This window comes from Odocoileus virginianus, chromosome 6 (genome assembly GCF_023699985.2).
Source record: "Odocoileus virginianus isolate 20LAN1187 ecotype Illinois chromosome 6, Ovbor_1.2, whole genome shotgun sequence".
NCBI classification, from domain to species: Eukaryota; Metazoa; Chordata; class Mammalia; order Artiodactyla; family Cervidae; genus Odocoileus; species Odocoileus virginianus.
Genome location: NC_069679.1, coordinates 69,842,216 through 69,869,414, shown reverse-complemented (window position 1 = coordinate 69,869,414; position 27,199 = coordinate 69,842,216). Strand labels below are relative to the sequence as shown.

Genomic DNA, 27,199 nt, shown 5'->3' with positions numbered 1-27,199 from the left:
AGGTAAATTATTGATTCTTAAATTTATCCAGGCTAGGAATTAGCTCATTACTGCTCTACTACATCTGCAAATTCCTCAATTCAACCCTACCTGTCCTCTAAGTTTTATTAGCTAAACCATTTTTAGTTCCAATTTATATATATTTTGTTTACCTCATTCAATTTGGTTTGCATATCTTCATCTTTTTTTCCTGTTAAAGGATTATCTCATCGTTCAGTTCAGTTGCTCAGTCATGTCGGACTCCTTGCGACCCCATGAATCGCAGCACGCCAGGCCTCCCTGTCCATCACAAACTCCCGGAGTTTACTCAAACTCATGTCCATCGAGTCAGTGATGCCATCCAGCCATCTCATCCTCTGTCGTCCCCTTCTCCTCCTGCCCCCAATCTCTCCAAGCATCTCACCATTAAAGCTACATAAAAGGTCTCTAAATTATGTTTCTTTTTAACTAGGTGCTTTTCACTTAAAGTCTCATCTCTAGGATGCTAACAATATACACTTCTTTATCCTGCCTCTCATCTAATTAAGATAAGGCTCAAAACTATGAGCTCTGAGGACAAATTAAGGGTCCTAAGTCCTAAAGAAGCTAGGTCTTCTTGGTCTTAGCAACTTCTCATTTACTTGGTAAGTTGTTATTTAATATTTGTCACATGCGAGACTCTATGACAAATAGCTTGGATGAAACAATGGAGTAAATGGAAAAAAAAAAAAAATTCCAAAAAATAAAAAAGAAACAACAGAGTATATGAAATATATTAATACTTCCCACTCAGAAATCCCAAAATTAACAGGGGATACAGGATATAAACCCCAATAATCATAACATAATTTGGAATTTCTGAAATGGTATGTTATTAAGGAAACACAAATACTATATTGGCTGTCTTCATATTTTATCGTTAAGAGGCTGATAAATTTAAAGTTACTCATTGTGCTCAGGCCAACTGACTGGAGCGTGTGCTATCTGGAGGTGACACGGTGAGAGCAAGAAGGCGATATCCCCAAGGATGCACCTCCAGGTCTGGAGGGTCACTGACCTGAGGATAACGGAAGTCTTCATTGTACATGTGGGTACATAGGGTAGAAAGTTCTCCAACACATGATCTCACCTAACTCGTACAATCTTGTCAAGTAGGTTGAACAGATAATGCCAGCATTTGACAAGTTTGGAAACTGAAGCTCAATGAGGCTTAAGCTGGGAAAGATTGAGGGCAGGAGGAGAAGGGGGCAATGGAGGACGAGATGGTTGGATGACATCACTGACTCAGTGGACATAAGTTTGAGCAAACTCCAGGAAATAGTGAAGGACAGAGAAGCCTGCAGTCCACAGGTCACAAAGAGTCTGACATGACTTAGTGGATGAACAACGAGGTTTAGAAAACTAGTATATGATTGTAGTGCCAGAAATTGAATACATTTTTTGAGTATTTTTTCATTCTGACATAAGATGCTCTTTCAGCAAGATACTCAGTTAGGGAAGAAATGACATCCTTGGATTAGTACTATTTGTACAATTATCTGAATAGAAAATAAAAGTGCAGAGACAAGCAATAAACACATTCTCAGTAAAATGGACACAAAGTCTGAAAACATTACGCATGCCAAAAGTGGAGATTGTTCATTCCTGTCCGAGTATTTATTTTCATTGGGCTTAAAATGGTTGAATGAATATGTAAACTTCTATGGACATCATTCAGCAGTGTTTTACTGATAAATATTTGAGACAAGCAGAATGTCCATGAATAGAGAAAGAGCTGAATAAACAGAGTAAAAATTACACTCTGGAAAACTACAGAGTCATTAAAAAAAAGTGAAATGCCTCTACAGGTGCTGACTTAGAAAGGTGTCCACATTATACTAACTGGGAAAAAAGCTTGCACCCCAGATCAATTTACACAGCACGATTACATTTTTAAAAAGGAAAATATGTATAAGTATAGTTGAAAATGTCTGAATGAACTTGGGGAAAGCAGAGAAGATAGGCATCCAATTATTGGCAGTAACTGCTTCTTGAAGTATTGTATGATGGTATGGGATGACAAAAGACGCTTACTCTTGGGAGATGTTTACTTTTCATTGTTTTCCATTAGTTTTCCAATAAATAAAAAGAGATAATATTTCCAATTCTAGGAAAAGTTTTCAGAAGCATTTTAGAAATACACTTGAGAAGTTATGAGAAGATGCATAGGAAATGCTATTTTTTTAAAACGATGCAACTCATGTAACACTCACTGGCTGCCAAGTGCTGCGCCAGTAAGCAATGAGGATATAAAGATCGCTAAGACACTATCACTGTCCTCAAGGAGACCACAGGTTGTCAAGATTTTCATTATGTATCTCTTGTAAACCAAGCAAGACTTTAATTGGTGTATTTTAGCTCTAACAACCATGTAAACTCCCTTAAAGACATTAGTGGGAAAAAAAGTAAGGAAGTAAGCTGTTTTACAAAATGATTAGAGGACAAGAGAGAACACGTGAAAAGGGAGATTTACTTAATTTCTCTGAGTTTTCGCTAATCTTCAGCTACAAAACTGTGAGTAAAATAAATCTCTGGGCTGTGGGTGATTATGTGGATGAGAACACTGATACACTACAGAACACTGTAAAATTAAATATTATACAGATAACAGTTTTAATTTCTAAAGTAAAAACAGAATTAAAAATTTAAAAGCACCCTATCAGAGACTGTGTCTGAAACAAAGGTTAACAGAAATTTTATATATTTAGCTTTCTGGAAACAGAATCTTTTTTAAAAACAATCAGTTGAGGTATAATTTACACATAATAAATTGCACCCATTTTAAGAATTCAGTCAGACGCACTCTGACAAATGTGTAAACCTGTGTTAACCACTGCTACAATCTAAATATAGACTATTACTGTCATTTCAAAGTTCCTTCCTGGCCTCTGGCATTCAATCTCTACATCCCAAGCAACCACTGATCTGCTTTCTGTCACTACAGATTAGTTTGGCCTGTTTTAAATTTTACCTAAATAAAATAATACAATAGGCATTCTTTTTACACCTGACTTTTCTTACTCTGTATAATATTTGATATTCATTCTTCCTGTGGCATCTAACAGTAGATCATGTATATTTATTGCTAAGTAACATTCCATCTGTTGATGAACACTGGAATTATCTGCAGCTTTGGGCTCTTGGGACTAGAACTGCTATGCACACGTGTGTAAGTCTTTGGGTGGGCATATGCTTTCATTTTATTGGGTAAATATGTGGAAGTGGACTTGCTGGGTCACATGCCAAGTAATATACATGTGTACTAATACTTTAACATAGAAGCCTTTTGTGGATTTTCATGGGTACAAGTGAACTCTGGAGATGAACAGTACTGATTTACACATCTATCTTTTCCTGGCCCGAGAGTCTCTCACCAGCAACCCACTGTCAAAGCGATATTCAGTGAATGGCTGTTGCTTGCTACTTCACAGGTCAATCGCACTCTTCTCCAAGGTGTATGTGGATCACAGAACTTCTCCAGGCTGCATCTGTGTTCTCATCTTCTCCTCTCCCTCAGCACTCTATGGCCCTGGGTTCCCAAGCCCACCGCCTGAACCGTTCCCAACCTGTCACTGTTGCTGTCACTCATGGCTAATGATGACAGTGTGCTGTACTCAACTGTGCTGGGCCCGAGGATAAGGCAGAGAACCACTGTCACAGGCTAAAAACACAGGCAAGGGATGGGCTGGAAGCACCAGGCAAGAGCACTCACAGGGAGAGACAGGGATCAGAGGATACAGAGAGTCTGTGCCTCAGTTTCCTCTCTGCCAGAGGGAGATAAAACACCTGTCATGGTGTTTAGAATCAAAGATGTCTGTCAGGAGCTGTTAAAGAATTATGCTACATAAAAGAGCATTTCATACGTACCAGAAACACATTATCTTCTGAGAAATTGTTAAGTTTTAAAAACATTTTAATAAAAATCATCATCTTTTTCTTTAAAATACACTGAATTTTGTCTTGAAACTCTAAAGCCAGTCTGATGATGGACAATTCTGTTGCTGTTGCTCAGTTGCTAAGTAGTATCTGACTCTTTGTGACCCCATGGACTGCAGCACACCAGGCCCCCCCGTCCCTCACTATCTCCTGGAGTTGGCCCAAGTTCATCGCCATTGAGTAGCTCATGCTATCCAACCCTCTCCTCCTCTGCCGCCCTCTTCTCCTTGATCCCAAATACTTTTTTCCCCCCATCATCCTCAAAACAGTATTCTTTTCACAGAAATTTTCAAATACTATAGTCTATATTAGTAATGCTCCTAAATAATATGGGATGTTAACTTCATTCCATTAGATCATGGTAAAATCATCTGAAGAGTAATCCACCTTTTGTTTGGCAGTAAGGGACGTCCACATTCGAGCACAGCAGTTGCACTTAATGAACACTCTCCTGTGCTCTCTATGTTCAAATCTCATCACAGCCGTCATGTGGAACAATAAGGGCAGCAAGTGCCAGTACCTAATTTCAAAATATATTCTTAAAGGGGCCCATGGTTTTAGATTTGCATTTGGGAGGGTCTCATTTTCATTTTATTACCTTACTAGGATTATTTAATTAAGGCTGATTCAACCATCATTTATTCTATAAAACATGGTAAATGAAGCTCATAGTTAAGTAATACCAACACTTGTAAGACTCCTGAGATGTTGCTATATTGCACTGGGAATCAACCAACATTTACCCACAGAACAGGCATGAATTACAGTCACCTGAGAACACATGAATTACAATCACCTGAAGTCAAAGCAACCATTACAGGGGCCCAAGGCTTTTATTTTCAATTTGTCACTGCTTGTGTTTTTCTTCAAGTTCATGCCCAGGTCACTCTCTACTATTACTATTCAAATTCACTGTTACACACACAGTTTCAGGCTTCTAAGATTTAATATCATGTTATGAACCATGTTTTTCTTTGTCTCAAATCATTATTTTTCAAAAGGATATCCTAAGGAACACAATTTGGGAGTCAAGTGAAGAAGCACCATTAAAACCAGCAATGTATTAGAAATTCCCTCCTCTTACCTGGTGAAGTTTAATGGACATACGAATTCCAGGGACTACTACTTTCCTCAGCAATTCCATGTCAGCAAAGATCCATTCGTCCCGAATTGAAGAAATACGGAAATCTCCCTTAAATAGGGCATGCAATCCATAGAGGAATGACTCTAAATTACTGTTAAGATTGGAGATAAAAGTTTACATATTTTGACAAAGGTCTTCCATTACACTGATTCTAACATCTGGTTATGCATCATCTGGGAGTTTTTTGAAGATACAGACGCCAAGAACTAATGTCAGCACCCCTGAATCAGCATCACAAGGGTCAAGGCTATTTGCCCTGGACCCTTCTTTATGAACTACTGTAACAGTGAGTCCCTGAACATAATCAGAAGGTAAAGTCTCTGTAACTTAAAAGTAAGGAGGGCCTAATGGAAAACATGAAGTAATCAGAAGAGAAGCGTTATGTGGCATTTCTTAATTCCAATTCAACTGGGTGTTCACAACAAGAAATCCAGTTTACATTTAGAGTCCCCAAATCTAACGTACCATTATATGAATATAAATGTTCCGAGCAAAGATTGAAAGTAGAAAAATAAAAATAAAAGGAGGTGAACTGTTAGAAAAATAGATGTATATGGGAAGACACCAATCATATGTTATGAGTTGTTTTTTTAAATGTCTTAAATTATTAAATTCTCATTATCTACAGCTGCCCACACACGTGTGAATTTTAAAAGTTAGTTCTTTTAACCACTTAGAATTCCACTGTATTTACTAAAAAGATATATACAATATCTGAGGAAACATTTGTAATAAATTAACATAGAATGTTTCCATTAAAAACCATTTCAGATTTTGGTTATAGAGCTTCCCAGTCTGTTTTTGAAAACAGCAATGCCTTCCTTACCTGGACATATGGTGGGATGCAGTTCCCAAAGCTCTCCGTCCCAGAACACAGAGTCCATAACAAAGAGTCACCAGAGATGAATCTTTGTCCACATCCAGTGGCTTTAAACAAACAAACAAAAAAAAGCAAGAAAGAAAACAAGGAACAGGGTGAAGGGGGTCGAAGGTCACAAATTTCCACTTACAAAATAAGTTGTGGGGATGTAATGTATAGCACGGTTGACTCCAGCTTACCAATACTGTACTGCATATTTGTCAGTTACTAACAGAGTAGATCTTGTAAGTTCTCATCACAAGGAAAACATAATTCTGTAACTGTATGATGAAGGATGTTAACTAGAGCTATTGTGATCATTTTGCAATATATACAAACATCAAATCATTATGCTATATACCTGAAACTAATTAATGTTGTATATCAATTACACCTCAATAAAAAAAGAACAAAAGAATGTCACTTATCAGAATGGTATATGAGTATTTAATAAATCAGAAGAATCTATTTAAAAAATCAGACAGGATAAGGAACTCAACTAGTATATACTTACTATCTCCTCAAATATAAGTTCTAATGAAAGAAACAGCATAAAATGAAGTATGAATGTGTATAAGGAGGTTCTTTGGAATCTTTAAATAAAACTAATGCTTTATAATAATACTGGAACAAACTAAAAAAAACACTGGCTGTATTACAGTGTTAGGATCTTAGCTAAATATCTCAAAGTACTTGCTGATATACATCATTACTGATACTGCCCTCTCCTGAAATATTCTGTTTATTAATTAGTTACTTCTGGACTTAACCTGGCAAGCATCAGTGACAAGAGCATTAGCCTATCAGTGACTATAACCACATTAAAGAAAATTAAATTGATGTCTATAGAATATTGCTTTCCTTCAACCTTTTAATTCTTTCAACAATTGCATACATTTATTATTGAATATTAAATATATATTATATATAAAAGTATGTAATAATTATATATATACACACAAACAAAATGGTATACCTTATATAATACTAAAAGAATCTTGGTAGCATCTCAATTACTGAGAAAACAATCGAATGCAGCGGTTCTCAAAGTGTAATCCTGGGATGCAACAAAAGCATCACCTGGGAACTTACTAGAAATGCAAATTCTAGAGCCATTTCAGACCTGTGAAGTCAAGTTCTGGAGGTGGGATCCACCTATCACACTCCCGTCACATTCTAATGTATGCTAACATTGCAGAATCATGGATCTAGGGCTTTAATGAGCTTATTCTATATTTTTCAATGATATATATATATATATATATATGTATTTATCTGATTTTATAAACCATTAACATAAACAGAAAAGGGCAGCTAAGATACTAGCTTAATATAGACTGTTTAATTAATTACTGGGTTCAGTTCAGTTGCTCAGTCATGTCCTACTCTTTGTGACCCCATGAACCGCAGCACACCAGGCCTCCCTGTCCATCACCAACTCCCAGAGTCCACCCAAACCCATGATGCCATCCAACCATCTCATCCTCTGTCGTCCCCTTCTCCTCCTGCCCTCAATCTTTCCCAGCAACAGGGTTTTTTGAAATGAGTCAGCTCTTCGCATCAGGTGGCCAAAGTACTGGAATCTCAGCTTCAACATCTGTCCTTCCAATGAACACCCAGGACTGATCTCCTTTAGGATGGACTGGTTGGATTTCCTTGCAGTCCAAGGGACTCTCAAGAGTCTTCTCCAACACCACAGTTCAAAAGCATCAATTCTTGGCGCTCAGCTTTCTTTATAGTCCAATTCTCACATCCATACATGACCATTGGAAAAACCATAGCCTTGACTAGACGGACCTTTGTTGACAAAGTAATGTCTCTGCTTTTTAATATGCTATGTCTAGGTTGGTCATAACTTTCCTTCCAAGAAGTAAATGTCTCTTAATTTCATGGCTGCAGTCACCATCTGCACTGATTTTGGAGCCCAGAAAAATAAAGTCAGCCACTGTTTCCCCATCTATTTCCCATGAAGTGATGGGACCGGATGCCATGATCTTAGTTTTCTGGATGTTGAGCTTTAAGTCAACTTTTTCACTCTCCTCTTTCACTTTCATCAAGAGGCTCTTTAGTTCTTCACTTTCTGCCTTAAGGGTGATGCCATCTGCATATCTGAGGTTATTGGTATTTCGCCCAGAAATCTTGATTCCAGCTTGTGCTTCCTCCAGTCCAGCGTTTCTCATGATGTATTCTGCATAAAGTTAAATAAGCAGGGTGACAATATACAGCCTTGACGTACTCCTTTTCCTATTTGGAACCAGTCTGTTTTTCCATGTCCAGTTCTAACTGTTGCTTCCTGACCTGCATACAGGTGTCTCAAGAGGCAGGTCAAGAGGTATTCCCATCTCTTTTAATAATTTCCCACAATTTGTTGTGATCCACACAGTCAAAGGCTCTGGCATAGTCAATAAAGCAGAAATAGATGTTTTTCTGGAACTCTCTTGCTTTTTCGATGATCCAGCGGATGTTGGCAATTTGATCTCTGGTTCCTCTGCCTTTTCTGAAACCAGCTTGAAAATCTGGAAGTTCATGGTTCACATATTGCTAAAGCCTGGCTTGGAGAATTTGGTTCATTTTAACTGTAAAGGAGATCCTATGTTTCTTTCTTTTCTGTCTCCCTCTCTCCCACACCCAGTCAACTCTATATGCTGAAAATGTACTGCTTCTGTTATAGGGAAAAAAAATTTTTTTTAACTTAGCTCAGGCTTCTGCAACTGGTCAAGATAGAGTAATAAAGACACTGCTGCTAAAGCTGAAGCTCTAATACTTGGGCCACCTGACGTGAAGAGCCGACTCACTGAGAAAGATCCTGGGAGAACAAGATGGTGGAGGAGTAGGTGGACATGGAGTACATCTCTCTCCACAATACATCAGGAATACACCTTCAGACACAGAAGTGCATGCAGAATGCCAGCTGAGAGTGGACAGGAGTACCTGACCAGTGGAAAAGAATGTATAGAACCACGCAAAACTCAGTAAGATGAAGGAACTAGGGGGAAAAACAGGAGTGTTAGTAGGACTGGACCTGCCCTCAGTGGGTGAGGGAAGTGAAGCAGGGGTCCGATCCCCACAATGGGGCAATTCTCTGAGTCAGAGGAGAAACATTCAAGGCTGAGAATAAAACAGCTGATCTGCAGCAGCCTAAATTGGAATCAGACAGTCCTTGCTGCAGCCATACATATCCCGGACAGGAATGCTGGTCCCCTGGAAGATGCAGTGGCTGGGAGCTGGAGTTTAGGGATTGTGGCGCGATCCCAGGGTGAGGGCTGCCAAGGGGATGTAAGGGAGGAGGTGGCGGTGGGCAATGTCTGTGGAGAAAAGTCGGGCAGCCATGGAAGCAAGGCCATACTGCTGACTCACGTGTTGGGGGTGGAGCCACCACCATAGTCTCTCGCTCCCCACACCGCCAGCATCTGCAGCTGAACAGTAGAGAGGCTGGCCCACCAAACAGCTGACGCACTGAACTACAGAGCAGGACCCCACCCAGGGGGCCCCTGTAAGTGCCTGACCTGCCAATTTACAGAGCAGGACCCCACCCAGGGGGGCCCCTGTAAGTGCCTGACCTGCCAATTTACAGAGCACGACCCCACCCAGGGGGGGCCCCTCTATGTGCCTGACCTGCCAATTTACAGAGCAGGACCCCACCCAGGGGTCCCCTCTATGTGCCTGACGCACCAAACAGAGAAGGACCCCAGGCGCGGGAGTTAAGTGCCTGAATGGGCAGAGCTATGGAGAAAGGCTGGCCAAAGAGGCCTTCTGATCGCCAGCTATAAGAGGCTCCGAAAAAACACTCCGATATTATAACTCTTGCAGTGGAGGCAGTCCGTGTCCCTGCACACTTTGGGCTGCCCGGCTCCCCACAAACCAAGCAACTGCACCACCTTCACACTCAACTCTCACTGGGGCAGAGCTGACACAGGCAAAAAAAGGCGTGCACCTATGCTTGCAGGGTTGCTTGATCGTGTCCAACTCTTTGCAAGCCTGTAGACTGTGGCCTGCTAGGCTTCTCTGCCAGGGAGAGGGGTTCTCCAGGAAAGAATATTGGAGTGTACTGGCCAATACTGGTTGCCATACCCTTCTAGAGCCCTATATTTCCTGCTTCTCTAGCCGCCAACTCCCGAGTACCTGGTGCTGCCAGAACCCCTGTGACCCAAGCAGCTGCACCACCTCCAAACATGGCCCTCATAGGGGCAAACCCAAGTCCTCCAGGGCAGCGTCAGGAGCAAGCCCCAGTGGACAACCCACACGGAGAGGTGCAAATAAAACCACAATTGAAATCCAGGGGCAGTGTGGCTAAGGAAGAAGACCCAAAACCTTCCTACCAACTGTACAAGCTGCAGATTAAATCCACACGATCAACTAGGCAGACTCTGTTCTCTATGGAGTACATAAAAGGTCACTGAGAGCTCCCACAAAAGAAGATGCACTAGCTCTGATAGCTGTGGACATTGGAGGCAAGAACACACAGGAGTAGGACCAGATTAGAATCTGAGCTGCCCCCACAGCAGGTCCAGAGGTCAGCACAGGGTTGGAGGGCATCCTCGGGAGGTGAGGTGGACCGTGACTCCCAGCGAGGGAAAGGACTCTGACAGCAGTGACTCAAGAAAAACATTATTCTTATATTTTGACTTGTTCTGTAGATTCTTTTGGATTTTTTTTTGCTTTTTTTCTCCCCCTCTGTTATAGTTGTTGATTTTACTGGCACTATGAAGTCCAATTAGGTTTTTGAGCTTTTTCCCCCCTCAGTCACATTTTTTATTGTAGTTATAAACCTCTGCCTCTATGTTGGGCTTTTGCCGTTTCTCTGTTTCTAATTTTAATTTTTTAAACCTATTATTATTTGTTCTACATTTATGCCTTTGTTTGCTTCTCCTACTGTTCTCCTCCCCTTGCAGTTTTTAATTTTTTTGTGTGTGGTTTTTGTCATACATCCCCTTGCAGTTAATCTTTAACATATATAAATCTTTATCTACCTCTTTTAACTTTGCATATCTATGCTTTCCTTCTTTGCTATTCTTTCTTCTCAAAATATTTGTTAGTTTTATTTTCATTGCTTTATTCCCCAATTGGCACCCTGCTTTAGTTTTGTTTTCCAGTTTGTGCTTTAGTTAGTTTTGTTCTGGTAGATAAAATTTTTAGTTTCCTTTGTTTGCTGGGTCAATCTATTGTACTTTATTTTTGCTGGACTGTTTTGCTTTTGCTTATGGGTGTATACGTGTATGTGTATATTCAGTCACACTTTTTATTGTTATAAACCTCTGCCTCTACGTTGGGCTTTTGCAGTTCTGTGGAGTTTTCCTTTTTCTCCCCCTCTTTTTTATAATTTTAATTTTTAACTTTTTAAAACCTATTATATGCTTTCTACATTTATTCCATTGTTTGCCTTTGCTACTGTTCTTTTCCCCTTGTAGTTAATCTTTAATACAAATCTTCTTCATCTACCTCTATTTAACTTTCCACATCTATTCTTTCTTTTTCTTACTTTCCCTTCCTCTCAACATATTTATTAGCTTTGTTTTCATTGATTTATTCCCCACTTGTCACCTTGATTTAGTTTTGTTTTCCAGTTTGTGTTTTAGTTAGTTTTTTTCTTAACTGGTAAATATAATTTTCGATTTCCTTTGTTCACCAGATCAATCTACTGTACTTTATTTTTATTGGACTGTTTTGACTTTGCTCGTGGGTGTCTATGTGTATATTCCATTATTTTAATTATTATTTGCCTGCTTTTGTAACTACCATTTGTCTGGGGTTCATCTTTGGTTTCTCATTTTTTTGGATATTTGGTTTAATCTCACTTAATGCCATAAAAAACCACTTATGGAATCCTCCTTCCTGACGAGAGATCAAGCCCCGAGCCTTTGGAGTGTGAGCACTGACTTCAAGACCCTAGACTCCCAGAGAACTAGCCCCAGGGAGTATCAGATAGTGAGAACTCACACAAACAAAACCGTCTGAATAAAGACCCAGCATCACCCAACCACCCACAGCACCCTGTGCAGGACACCTCATCTAAACAACGAACAAAACAAAAACACAATCAGCAGAGAAGATTACCACCTCACTCAGCCTTGCCCATCAGAGGAAAAACAAACAAAAACTCAGTACAATCTCACCCTATACAAAGCTTAGACAAACCACTGGACTAACCTCACAAGGGCAGAAACCAAAAGGAAGAAAGAATTCAACCTTCCTCAAGGAAAGAATTCAACTTTTCTTGAAGCCTGGAAAAGGAGACCTCAAATACAGTAAGTTAAAAAAAAATAATAATGAAAAGGCAGAGAAATACTACACAAATGAAGGAACAAACTTGAAACACAGAAGTCCAAATAAATGAAGAGGAAATAGGCAAACTACCTGAAAAATAATTCAGAATAATGATAGTAAAGATGATCAAAAACCTTAAAAACAAAATGGAGAAAATACAAGAATCAATTAACAAAGACCTAGAAGAATTAAAGAATAAACATACAGAGACAAACAACACAATTACTGAAATTAAAAATACTCTAGAAGGAATCAACAGCAGAATATCTGAGGCAGAAGAACGAATCAGTAAGCTGGAAGATAAAATGGTGGAAATAACTTCTGAAGAGCAGAATAAAGTAAAAGAATGAAAAGAACTGAGGATAGTCTCAGAGACCTCTGGGACAATAACAAATGCACCAACATTCGAATTAAAGGGGTCCCAGAAGAGGAAGAGAAAAAGAAAGGTATGAGAAAATTTCTAAAGAGATTATAGTTGAAAAATTCCCCAAAATGGAAAAGGAAACAGTCAATCAAGTCCAAGAGGTGCAAAGAGTCCCACACAGGATAAACCCAAGGAGAAACATGCCAAGACACACACTAATCAAACTAACAAAGACTAAACATCAACAAAGAATTAAAAGCAGGAAGGGAGAAGCAACAAGTAACATACAAGGGAAACCCCATACAGTTGATCTTTCAGCAGAAACTCTGCAGGCCAGAGAGAATGGCAGGATATAGAGTACTGAAAGGGGAAAATCTACAACCAAGATTACTGTACTCAGCAAGGATCTCATTCAAAATTGATGGAGAAATAAAAAGCTTTTCAGACAAGCAAAAGTTAAGAGAATTCAGTACCACCAAACTAACTTTACAACAAATGTTAAAGGGACTTATATAGCCAAGAAATACAACAGAAGAAAAAAAGATCTACAAAATCAACCCCAAACAATTAAGAAAACGGCAATAGGAACATATATATCAATAATTACTTTAAATGTAAATAGATTAAATGCTCCAACCAAAAGACACAGACTGGCTGAATGGATTCAAAAACAAGACCCATATATATGCTGTCTTCAAGAAACCCACTTCAAACCTAAAGACTCATATAGACTGAAAGTGAGAGTATTATTCCAGGCAAATGGGAAGCAAAAGCTGGAGTAGCAATCCTCATATTAGACAAAACAGACCTTAAAATAAAGATTACAAGAGGTAAGGCAGGACACTACATAATGATCAAGGGATCAATCCAAGAGGAAGACATAACAATTATAACTATCTATGCACCCAACATAGGAGCACCCCAATACATAAGACAAACACTAACACACAAAAAAGGAGAAACTGACAATAACACAATAATAGTAGGAGACTTTAACACCCCAGTCACACCAATGGACAGATCACCAAAAGAGAAAACTAATAAGAAACACAAGTCTTAAATGACACATTAGATGAAATGGATCTCACATTCTTCTATCCAAATGCAGAAGAATACATCTTCTTCTCAAGTGCACATGGAACATTCTCCAGGACAGACCACATCTTGGGTCAGAAATCAAACCTCAATAAATTTAAGAAAATTGAAATCTTATCAAGCATCTTCTCTGACCACAACACTATGAGATTAGATATCAATTACAAGAAAAAAAACTGTAAGAAACACAAACACATGGAGATTAAACAACACATTTCTAAATAACCAACAGGTTACTGAAAAAAATCAAAAGGGAAATCAAAATATTTCTAGAAACAAATGACAATGAAAACATGACAACTCAAAACCTATGGGATGCAGCAAAAGCAGTTCTAAGAGGGAAGTTTATAGTAATACAATCATACTTCAAGAAACAAGAAAAACATCAAATAGACAACCTAACTTTACACCTAAAGCAACTGGAAAAAGAAGAACAAAAAGCCCCAAAAGTAGAAGAAGAAAAGATATCATAAAGATCCGAGCAGAAATAAATGAAAATGAAATGAAAGAAATAATAGTAAAGATTAATGAAACTAAAAGCTGATTCTTTGAAAAGATAAACACATTGACAAACCTTTAGTCAGACTCATCAAAAAAAAAAAAAAAAAGAAGAATCAAATCAACAAAATTAGAAATGAAAAATGAGAGGTTACAACAGACAATGCAGAAATACAAAGGATTATAAGAGACTATTATAAACAACTATATGGCAATAAAATAGATAACCTGGAAGAAATGGACAGATTCTTAGAAAAGTTCAATCTTTCAAGATTGAGCCAGGAAGAAATAGAAATTATGAACAACACAGTTATAAGCACTGAAATTAAAGCTGATCAAAAATCTCCCCCAAAACAAAAGCCCAGGAACAGATAGCTTCACAGGAGAATTCTACCAAACATTTAGAGAAAAGCTAATGCCTATCCTTATAAAACTCTTTCAAAAAATCACAGAGGAAGGAACACTTCCAAATCCTGATACCAAAACCAGACAAGACAACACAAAAAAAGAAAATTACAGGCCAATATCACTGATGAACACAGATGCAAAAATCCTCAACAAAATTTTAGCAAACAGAATTCAGCAACATTATCAAAAAGCTCATACACCATGATCAAGCTGGGTTTATTCCAGGGATGCAAGGATTCTTCAATATATCCAAATCAATCAATGGGATACACCATATTAACAAATTGAAAGATAAAAACCATATGATAATCTCAATAGAAGCAGAAAAAGCCTTTGACAATACTCAGCACCCATTTATGATTAAAACTCTTCAAAAAATGGGCACAGAAGGAACCTACCTCAACATAGTAAAGGCCATATATGATAAGCCTACAGCAAACATTATTCCTAATGGTGAAACACTGAAAGCATTTCCCCTAGGATCAGGAACAAGACAAGGGTGTCCAGTTTTGCCACTATTCAACATAGCTCTGAAGTCCCAGCTATAGCAATCAGAGAAAAAATAAAAGCAATCCAGATCAAAAAAGAAGCAAAGCTCTCACTGTTGGCAGATGACATGATACTGTACACAGAAACCCTAAAGATAGTATCAGAAAATTACTAGAGCTAATCAGTGAATTTAGCAAAGTTGTAGGATACAAAATCAATACATAGAAATCACCTGCATTTCTATACACTAACAATGAAAAATCAGAAAGAAATTAAGCAATCAATCCCATTCACCATTGCAACAACAAAAAAATTAAATATCTAGGAATAAACTTACCTAAGAAGACAAAAGAACCATACACAGAAAATTATAAGACAGTAATGAAAGAAATCAAAGATGACATAAATAGATGGAGAGATATTCCATGTTCCTGGGTAGAGAGAATCAATATTGTGAAAATGACTATACTATCAAATGCAATCTACAGATTCAATGTGATCCCTATCAAATTACCAAAGGCATTTTTTCAAAGAACTAGAACAAAAAATTGCACAATTCATATGGAAACACAAAATACCCCAAATAGCCAAAGCAGTCCTGAGAAAGAAGAATGCAGCTGGAGGAATCAGCCTTCCTGACCTCAGATTATACTACAAAGCTACAGACATCAAGGCAGTGTGGGACTGGCACAAAACCAGAAATACAGACCAATGAAATAAGGTAGAAAGCCCAGAAATAAACCCATGCAACTATGGGTACCTTATTTTTGACAAAGGAGGCAAGAATATGCAATGGGGCAGAGGGCCTCTTCAATAAAAGGTGCTAGGAAAACTGAACAGCTACATGTAGAAGAATGAAATTAGAACAGTTCCTAACATCAGGTACAAAGATAAACTTAAAATGGATTAAAGACCTAAATGTAAGGCCAGAAACTATAAAACTCTTTGATGAAAACAGGCAGAACACTTGATGACATAAATCAAAGCAAGATCCTCTATGACCCACCTCCTAGAGTAACAAATAAAAACAAAAGTAAACAAGTGGGACCTGATTAAACTTATAAGCTTTTGCACAGCAGAGGAAACTATAAGCAAGGTGAAAAGACAACCCTCAGAGTGGGAGAAAATAATAGCAAATGAAACAATTGAGAAAGAATTAATTTCCAAAATATAAAAGCAGCTCATACAACTCAATACCAGAAAAACAAACAACCCAATCCAAAAGTAGGAAAAAGACATTAACAGACATTTCTCCAAAGAAGACATACAGATGGCTAACACACACATGAAATGGCCATCACCAGAAAGTCTACAAACAATTAATGCTGGAGAAAAGGAATGCTCTTGCACTACTGGTGGGAATGTAAATTGATAGAGTCACTATGGAAGACGGTATGGAGGTTCCTAAAAAAACTAGGAATAAAACCACCATAAGACCCAGCAATCCCACTCCTAGGCACATACCCTGAGGAAACCAAAATTGAAAAATACACATGTATACTATTGTTCATTGCAGCACTATTTACAATAGCTAGAGCATGGAAGCAACCTAGATGTCCACCAACAGATGAATGGATAAAGAAGCTGTGGTACATATACACAATGAAATATTACTCAGCCATGAAAAGGAATGCATTTGAGTCAGTTCTAATGAGGTGGATGAACCTAGAACCTACTATACAGAGTGAAGTAAGTCAGAAAGAGAAAGATAAATATCATATTCTAATACATATATACAGAATCTAGAAAAATGGTACTGAAGAATTTATTTACAGGGCAACAATGGAGAAACAGACATAGAGAATAGACTTATGGATATAAGGAGAGGGAAGGAGAGGGCAAGACATATGGAACACGAGCAACATGAAAACGTACATTACCATATGTAAAACAGATAGTCAATAGGAATTTGCCATATGTCTCAGGAAACTCAAATAGGAGCTCTGTATCAACCTAGAGGAGTGGAATGGGAAGGGAGATGGGAGGGAGGTTCCAAAGGGAGGGGATATACATATACCTATGGCTGATTCATATTGAGGTTTGACAGAAAACAACAAAATTCTGTAAAGCAATTATCCTTCAATAAAAATAAATAACTTCGAAAAAAAAGATCCCAAAGCTGGGAAAGATAGGCAACAGGAGAAGGGGGCAGCAGAGGATGAGATGTTAGATAGCATCAACGACTCAATGGACATGAACATTAGCAAACTCCAGGAGATAGTGGAGGACAGAGGAGACTGGTGTGCTGCAGTCCATGGCATTGCAAAGAGTTGGACAGGACTTAGCAACCGAACAACACCACCCCTGCACCTGAAATGACCAAGAAAAGAATATATTGAGACAGTGGATACTAACCTCTGGAAAACGGGAAACAAAGGAGGTAGCCCTATAAGAGTTTCCAGGCCATGGTATAAGGAAGAGGACTGCAGGAGCCCAGTAATCTCCAGGTTGAGAAGACAGCTGGGAGTCTGGGAAGGTCAAGGTGGCTACAGTTTTGCAGGGCACAGTGCCAAGGAGAGAGCTAAACTGAGAGCAAGCTCTGGAGACCTGGAGAAGGCCCCTTGTGAATTCAGCAGATTACTGATCAGCACATGAGCCAAGGCCCAAGGCCAAGAAGAAAAAACCAACAGAAAAATGCGGAAATAATGGAAAGTTCTGTGATTGGCTACAGTGCTCAAAAGAATACTGTCTCAGTAATGTGAAAAAAATAGCCCCAGACTAAAGGCTGCTTTTGTCCCTCCTAAGAAAGGTTAAAAGTAAACCCTGAAAAGATCAAATTGTCCCGAAGGAATTTAACTGTCACAGGACAAAGTTCAAAAATATTTATACGAGGCTTCCCTGGTGGTCCAATGGTTGAGAATCCATCTGTCAATGCAGGGGACATGAGTTTGATCCCTGGTCTGGGGAGATCCCACATGTTGTGGGGCAACTAAGCCCGTGAGCCACGACTGAGCCAGCTCACCCTAGAGCTGCAACAACTGAACCTCTACACCCTAGTCTGTGCTCAATGAGAAACCTGTGCACTCTAACTAGAGAGTAGCGTCCACTTGCCGCAATTAGAGGAAGCCCATGTGCAGCAATGAAGACCCAGTGCTGCCAAATAAATTTTTAAAGATTAAAAAAATTATATTTAGCGACTTCCCTGGAGGCCCAGTGGTTAAGACCTTGCCTTCTAATCCAGGGGGTCAGGGTTCAATCCTGGTCAGGGAGTTAAGATCCCACACGCCTCATGGCCAAAAAACTAAAACATAAAACATAAGCAATATTGTAACAAGTTCAATAAAGACTTTAAAAATGGTCTACATTTAAAAAAAATTAAGGAAAAAAAATATTTACAGGAATACAAAAATATCCAGCCTCATCAAGGCAAAATTCACAAAGTCTAGCACTCAATCAAAAATTGTCAGGCAGGCAAGAGTAGCAGGAAGACAGAACCCACAATTAGAAAAATAATCAATCACTCAATCAAAATTGACCCAGAAATGATACAGATGTTAGAATTAGCCAACAAGGACACTGAAATAATTATTATAACTGTATTCCATACATTCAAAAAGACAGAGGAATGACAGGATGCTAAGTAGAGACATGGAAGGTCTATATAAGACACAAATTAAACCTCAGGAGATTAAAAAAAAAATGCACCGTCTGAGAATATGAAAAATACACTGGATGAGATTAATGATATTAATGCAGAAGAAAAAAATAAATGATCTAAAAATATATCAACAGAAATTACACAAAATTAAACACAAAGACTGAAAAAAAAAAGAACAGAGCATCAGTGAGTCATAGAACAGCTTTAGACGGCCTAATATAAATGTAATTGGAGATCTCCCACAAGCCCACAAAGGCAAGGAGGAAAACAGAAAAACATTTTGAGAAAACAATCACTGAAATATTCCCAAATCTGATGAAAATGATACACACCTAGGGATTTAAGCAGCTCAATGAATTCCCAGAACTAGAAACATGAAGAAAACTGCATAAACTGCTTAAACTAGTGATGAAAGGAAAAATCTTAAAATGATCCAGTGGGGGAAAAAAAAACACATATTACGTGACATATATCAGTATATGTTGTTTTACTGCATTTTGCTTTATTGTGCTTTGCAGATACTTTTTTTTTTTTTTAATCTGAAGGTTTGTGGCAACCTTGTTTCAAGCAAGTCTAGTGGCACCATTTTTTCTAATAGCACTTGCTCACTTTATGTCCCTAGGTCACATTTTGGTAATTCTCAAAATATTTCAAACTGTCCATCAGCAAAAAGATCATGACTTGCTGAAGGCTCAGATGATGACTAGCATTTTTTAAGCAATAAAGTATTTTTAAATTAAGTAATGTACATCATTACGTTTTTTACATAATGTAATCAAACACTTGATATGTTGTTGTTCAGTCGCCCAGTCATGTCCAACTCTCTGTGACCCCATGGACTGAAGCATGCCAGGCCTCCCTGTCCCTCACCACCTCCTGAAGTTTGCCCAAGTTCACGTCCACTGCACTGGTGATGCCATCCAGCCATCTCCTCCTCTGACCACCCCCTTCTTCTTCCGCTCTCAGTCTTTCCCAGCCTCAGGGACTTTTCCAGTGAGTTGGCCGTTTGCATCACATATCCAAGATACTGGTCATCTGATGCAAATAGCCTAAAAGGGCACTTAGTAAAATGTAAACACAATTTTTACAACTGTTTAGGAAACCAAACAATTCGTGTGACTTGCTTTACTGTGATATTTGCTTTACTGTGGTTGTCTGGAATGAAACCTGCCGTATCTCTGAGGTGTGCCTTTATTATTTGTACAGAACAGCAAAGATAAGAATGATTACAGATGTCACATCAGAAACAATGCAAGCCAGAGGAAGTGTAGCCCCGTTGCTAATGTACTCAAAGAAAAAAAAAATATTGGTTCAACCATAGTAGCTCTATTTTGTTATGGTTGGAGGAGGCATGTGTCTCATATCCTCAACTGAATTAGACATTCTCAGACTGGTTGCTAACACTAACAAAGGTGAAAGAAAAGAAAAGTACAGTCATTTAAGAAGCAGGAAGCAAAGTCAAGCTGAGAAGAATCCTTGCAGTCTAGTGTTTCAGGTGGTTTTAATGCAATTAATCCAGGGCCACACTTACAAAAAACATTATTGCAAGCTCTTTAGAAGACAGGTACAGCTATTGTTTAAAAGATTATTTCCTCCAAGAATACATAAAATGAGAGAAGTGGAGAGAATGAGTTTTTATTTTTGTAAAACATGCAACTTGGAAAACTATCTTGGAAGGAAACTATGGGGGGGGGGGGGAACATCTGAAGGCAACTTTATTAACATTCAAGTGAGGGTACAACAACCTCGAGTCAGCAAACCTTTCTGCTGTAATTAACCTCCCCGGGAAGAGGCTCCTCCGGGAATGGCGATTCAGAAAACAGAATGCATGGTTCTAAGGAGGTAGGGGTAATATTGTTCAACTTAAAAAAACTGGAGCATGAAGGAATTATCTTTCCTGACAAGTTTCTTCTAAAAGGGGACTACAAGAGTAGACTATAAGCCATAATGACCTAGGGATAGAAAGCTCTCAAAAGAGACTGGGGATACCCAAGTTTGGAGGTAAACCTTTTGAATATGACTTATTAGCAACTAAGAGAATGACTTCCTTGAGCTATACTATATGTCCACGACCTCAGCAATAATCTCTAAAAGATTATGTATTCCTTAAAATTAAAGAGAATGGAGCCTGTTTCTGAGTGGGAAGACAATGAGTTCCTAGCCCAGACGACCCCAGTTAAAATAAAACGAAAGTAACCAATACAGTCCAAGCCAGAGAAAGGCTACTTGAATAATATGATCACTCCCTGTCCCCTGCTGCCCCAAGAAATAAGTCCAAGGATTTGAGAGTAGCATGCGAAGCATTTTAAGTATATTTCATTTATGAAAAAATAAACAAACAAACAAACCAAGTTATGTGTTTGAAAGAAGAGATGGTAAGCTTTGAGGTCCTCTATTTCCAGACATTGTCCACTGACGCTTTTCCTGAGCTCTTATGAGGTTACTTTATTCTGCTCCTTAGTCCTTTAAACATATGCTGCTCTGCTGAGTACCTACTGTGCCCCCAACAGAAACGCTCAAAGGTCACTGTTTGGAGGGGAATTATAGGATGCTCCCTTTCTTACTGATGAAGTAAAGAGAAACGAGCTGATATGATGGGGTGCCTTACTCTAATTGAGTAGCTGTAAAAGAAGGACTAAACATGGTATTACACTTAAAGTCCATCAGCATGTACATCCCAGACCACAATAAAGGCACTGGTTGTCAAGCTGGCTCCCTATGCTCCATGATACAGAATAATCCTGTACATAGGATACCGATGGTTCAACTATGCAAGACTTTTGCTTGGGAAGCAACAGTGATACAGGAGTTAGCTTTTGGAATCACAAGCCTTGGTACTGTGGTTATGGTACATGCGGTCTAATCAGAAGGAGCAACACTGCCACAAGAGCCATGAGACCTAGCAGGAAAACAGTAGTTGGAGAAGTTTACAACTCACCTTTCCTTTAGGATAAGACAAGGTGTTCTGAAGCGTGGATCAGGAACCACCTGAATTACAATCACCCAGCATGATACAGATTTTGGGTTCCCAGCCTAGGCTTACAGTATTAGAATCTCACAGGCAAGGCCCAGGAACCTGTGTTTTTATTCATTCCCACATCATTTTTATCCACGTTAACATTTTAAAGTCAATAATCTAGATGAATACTGTCCAGTACAGTAGTCATTACCCCATATGAGTTATTAAATTTAAATCAATTAAAATTAAATAAAACTTAAAAATTCATTTCCTTAGTCATAGTGACTACATTTCAAGTGTCTCATAATCCACCGGATATAGGGGGTTAGTAGTTACGATACTGGAACAACAAAGAATGTTCCCATCACTGCAGAAGATTCTATCAGCACTGGTCTAGACTTTGGATTTGGGACAAAGATATTAAATTATCCATAAGTCTGGTACGTGCGTTTGGGGACTTGGGGCTGGAGGTGCTCCAAAATGCAGTCTTCAAGAAGGTTCTGCATGTAATCTACAACCTATATGTATGTGCATGCACAGGTAGAGGCGGTGCTATTTAGACAGCGAGACCGTGACACTGCAGGTCAAACAATGAGGAAGGCTTTTCTTTCTAATCTGCTTTGATAAGAGTTGGTTTGGCCCAACCTTTATGAACCACACAGGTCTTCTTATGCAAATAGTTTGAAAGAAGAAAATCTAGAAAAACTGACATAATAACAAATAGAGGTATTCTTTTCTCTGGAAAAACAGACTCAGAGAGTTATAAACGAAACAAAGAAACCCTTACCTTTGCTCTTTGGGAAGAGCTATACTCTATCCAGCTGAGGTAAAACACCCACCTTTGCTCTTCAGGAAGACCAGTACTCTATCCAGCTGAAGTAAAACACCCACCTTTTTTCTTCAGGAAGACCAGTACTCTATCCAGCTGAGGTAAAACACCCACCTTCGCTCTTCAGGAAGACCAGTACTCTATCCAGCTGAGGTAAAACACCCACCTCTGCTCTTCAGGAAGACCAGTACTCTATCTAGCTGAGGTAAAACACCCACCTCTGCTCTTCAGGAAGACCAGTACTCTATCCAGCTGAGGTAAAACACCCACCTTCGCTCTTCAGGAAGACCAGTACTCTATCCAGCTGAGGTAAATCACCCACCTTCGCTCTTCAGGAAGACCAGTACTCTATCCAGCTGAGGTAAAACACCCACCTTCGCTCTTCAGGAAGACCAGTACTCTATCCAGCTGAGGTAAAACACCCACCTTTGCTCTTCGGGAAGAGCAGTACTCTATCCAGCTGAGGTAAATCACACAGAAACTCTCCCTGGATATGCCTGCCAGTCGATGGTCATAGTCTTCATCAATGTTTGGATTAAATGTTGGATCCACATCAACATAGTTTCGATCTGCACACAGACGCAGTCCTTCCTGCATTGTCTCATTAGCTAGCCATTCCTCTAGTTTAGAAGAGGTTGTAACATAATAAATGATACCCTAATGAGAAAAAAGATTAAAAAAAAACCTCAGGCTAAGTCACAATCTGAATTAACATCAATATCTCATTAAATTGTTTATACTGATATGAATCAAAGTGACATTAGTTTACTAACTTTAAAATAGTCTAAAAACAATTCCAATCTACTGAATTTATGATCTTTTAAGAGAGGTGAAAAACCTTTATTGTAGTGCATTTAAGAAATTTCTCACAGAACTATTAAGCTATCTTGTGATCCTATGTCAAGTTATAAAAGTATAATCAATAAATAAAGCAACAGAAATACATATTTAGAGATAGGAAATGCCACACACACATACGTGTTACTAATAAAAATGTTGTAAAGTCAATCTCTTTAGCTTCCTGAGGTTGGGTTTAACCAAACGTTAATTAAACAGAAGACTCAGGCTTCAACCCAATCAACACAAATGAGGTGGTACACAGAAGTAATAACACATGAATCATGAAGATTTAGCATGTTTTCCTCTTGAAAATGCTGGCTTTGCCTATAAACCTCTAGCAATAACCATGTTGTGTATCTGCAAAATCTCTAGCAAAAACCAGAATACCTGTGCAGTAAAAAACTGCTGCTGCTGCTAAGTTGCTTCAGTCGTGTCTGACTCTGTACGACCCCGTAGATGGCAGCCCACCAGGCTCCCCCATCCCTGGGATTCTCCAGGCAAGAACACTGGAGTGGGTTGCCATTTCCTTCTCCAGCAGTAAAAAACTAACCTTGCTCAAAGAGAGGTTTGGCCTTTGCACTTGGGTTCTGGGAGTTCAACTCTAATCCCTTGCAATGTCCTGCCTGATAAGAGAGTCTTTATTTACCTGGAGGCTTAGAACCATGAACTCTAGAGGATCTGGAGAGTAACACTGGTCACGTGGATGGTCGAGCAAGTCTAAATGGTGTGTGTCGATAAAAACTCTGCACACCGAGGCTCAGGCGCACATCCTTGGCTGGCAACACTCTGAAGGTATTGCTGCAGGTGTTTTAGGGAGGAATGAACACACTGTCTGCAAAGTCCACTGGGAGAGGACAAATGCACGTTCACGCCTTAGGGTCTCTAGACTTTGCCCTATGTGCTTCTTTCCCGGGCAGACTTTACTCTGTATCCTTCCAGTGTAATACGTTCTAACCATGAGCATGATGGCTTTGCTGAGTTCTGAGGGTCCTTCTGGCAAATTAATGAACCTGACTGTGGTCTTGGAGACCCTGAAATTGCAGTTGGTGTCAAATGTGATGGTGTTTCGGGGGACCTCTCAAATCATACAATACTTTCATTCAGATTTCTGAAAGCAGTGGTTAACAGCAAGGGCTAAGGAGTCAGTCAAACCTGGGTTTTAAATCCCTGATTTCACTTGCTAGTTAGATGATTGTGACCAAGTTAACTTTTGATCCTTGTTTATTTGTAGAACAGGAATGTAATATTCCTTTAGAGAATTAGCTAAGATATACATAGGTGTATGTATACATGCAAACATGTGTGCGTGTATTCTTTAATACAGTGCCTAAAAGAGATGTGCTACAGATAATAGTTTTTATTAATAATATTAATGAACAAATGTAGTAAGTTCCACTAAAGAAAGAAATGGCAAGATCTTCATAGGTATAATTTACTAACTGTATTGGATACTAGAAAATTTCTATCGCTATGAAAAAGCAAAGCACAAGTTAAAACAACAACAATAAATATATATATATATATTTTTTTAAAAGAAGAGCCTCTGACACCAGAAGCTCTAAAGAGGTACGTACCCTTACCTTGACATAGTAAGTGGTGAGTACTTTCCGAAGATCAAAGACTTGAAGCATAGAAGCAGCACTATTGTCAGTGATGCTATAACCCTCCAGAATATACTTGGTGACTATCACTTCCCAAGCTAGCCAGCGCTGGCTAAATGCAGCATTAAATGAAAGCACATGAGGAATATGGCCAGGTTCACAACAGCAAAATCCTTCATCTTCCTCAACACCTTCGGTAATGGCCTCCACTTCCCGTTGTTGACAGTAAGTACCTTAGAGAGACAGAGAAAGAGAAAAAGTTCTTACAGGAAACAGGTAAAACATGAAGTGGAAAAAAGAATGCTTCAAAGATATAAGAAACTTTGAAATAAAAACACATTTAGTTTATAGCAATTGAGAGTATGTGTTGGATCTGCTTTAGACTGTCCATTAACAAACTGCAGGACACTCCTGAAGAGAGACATAGTATGCATTCATCTTCTGCAGAATCAGAATGTGTACCAGCACAATTGGATCTGAGAATTTGTGAAATAAAAACAGAAAGTCAGATTAAATAAAGAATTAAGAGCTACAGCTATCTATGCCAACAAAAGATCATCCATCACATTAATGTTAATTTTTATTTTGTTCTGTGATCTTGCTTTCATTTAACCTGTAAATTCCTTACACTATACAAGGACTACAGAGTGATTATAGATAATTTTAAAGCTATATATTACAGTTGAGAAGTGAGTGAAGTCACTCAGTTGTGTCTGACTCTTTGGGACCCCATGAACTGTAGCCTACCAGGTTGCTCCATCCATGGGATTTTCCAGGCAAGAAGGAAATGGCAACCTACTGGAGTGGGTTGCCATTTCCTTCTCCAGGATATATTAAAGTTACATTATAACAAAAATAAGTGGGATGTTATAATAAATTTTTTATTTTAAACAGAACATATACAACATGCATATTTCAAAAACTACTCTGAGAGAAAAAGATGTCATGACATTTAGCCCCACTTGGTGATGGTGGTGGTGGTGTATGATGAATGATAAGACTGAAGAGGCAAGCTTGGCCAAGCTAATGAGCTATCCTGTTTAGCACTCCAGAGCCTTTGACAATTTTACTATTTCATTTCTTGTTTAATTATGTTAACGAGCACTTCCAAAACAGTGCTACACAGTGGTGACAAGAAAAACTATCTTGAAGCTGACACTGACACAAACAGAAATGCATGCTGTGGCTTATCATTACACATGACTATAGACACACATATACATCTTTTAAAGAATAAGGATGTATGTAATCTTATAAAGTATTTTTTAAACCAATAATGAAAATGAAATTTAATCAATTTGCTTTTAATACTTAATTTAAAAAATGAAAAATGGCTGAACTGGTGAGAGATACACAAAAATTAAGGTACTACTGGTTTCTACTCTGGGCTCTGAGGATTTTTGATTCTATAGTCATAAAACTCAGTTACAATTACTTTTTAAGCCAGCTCAGTCATATTTCAAGGTAATCAGTATTGCATTGGTTTTGTATAAAAAGAGCCTTAAGAAATTTTCCTTCCTTATCTATATGAGACTAGAGAGGGCAGAAGAATTATTCAATTTCTAGAAGAAACTTCCTGAGGCTGGGTTTTCAAAACTGTGGCTTGAAGTAGGGTCTATTCCTTACATTTTATATGTTATTACTTTATTTTATGTCATCTTTCTACATAGTCAGTTAAAGGTTTTTAAGTAAAGGAAATAACATAAAGAGCTATATTTTGTGCAGAGGACTCTGTTAGTAGCACACGGAAGAGAGATGGGGCGGGAGTGAATTTACAGGTTTTGACATTTTCTCAAGAGAGACAGAATGAGGTCCATGTTCATAATAGCAGAATAAATAGAATAATTGAATTAATTGTGGTGTGTTTTTACTCTTACAAACCTCAAGAACATTTTCTACCCTGACATGCCCTAGCCATACATTTTGCTTGAAAATGAAGTCAACAATAAGCATAAGAATATTAATAACTGAAGAAGAATTGAAACTTGAAATTCTAAAGGAACTATTACTGATTGTTTCCTGGATTAGCTAGATCTCTCAGTCACTTCATAGTGAATATAACTGGTAAAAAAAAAACCCGAAAAACTAACATGAAAACCAGTCATGTTAAAATAAATTTGAGTAAAAACTGAGAGGAATCCAATCAGCATAAACATTTTTGACCTATAAAGTCTGACCTGGAAAACTGTACTTCGTGGAAGTAACATTTAAAAACAGAAAAACATTTACAAACTTGGAAAAAGCTATAACCAGAAAAAAATTTTTTAAAAATAGTTATTTATTGACTGTGTCAATTC

At 38.4% G+C, this 27,199-nt stretch overlaps 1 protein-coding gene across 6 annotated transcripts in view; it reads right to left on the bottom strand.

The window, feature by feature from the left end:
- The window catches only part of PCNX1 (pecanex 1), a 172,086-nt gene that overhangs the window by 6,795 nt on the left and 138,092 nt on the right, over window positions 1–27,199 (bottom strand). For all 6 annotated transcript variants that reach the window (XM_070469566.1, XM_020902962.2, XM_020902965.2 and 3 more), the window contains 4 exons: window positions 24,882–25,135; window positions 22,888–23,118; window positions 5,925–6,025; window positions 5,039–5,189 (listed from right to left, as the gene is read on the bottom strand). In XM_070469566.1, the coding sequence (XP_070325667.1) occupies window positions 5,039–5,189; window positions 5,925–6,025; window positions 22,888–23,118; window positions 24,882–25,135 (737 nt within the window). The remainder of the gene's footprint in view (window positions 1–5,038; window positions 5,190–5,924; window positions 6,026–22,887; window positions 23,119–24,881; window positions 25,136–27,199) is intronic.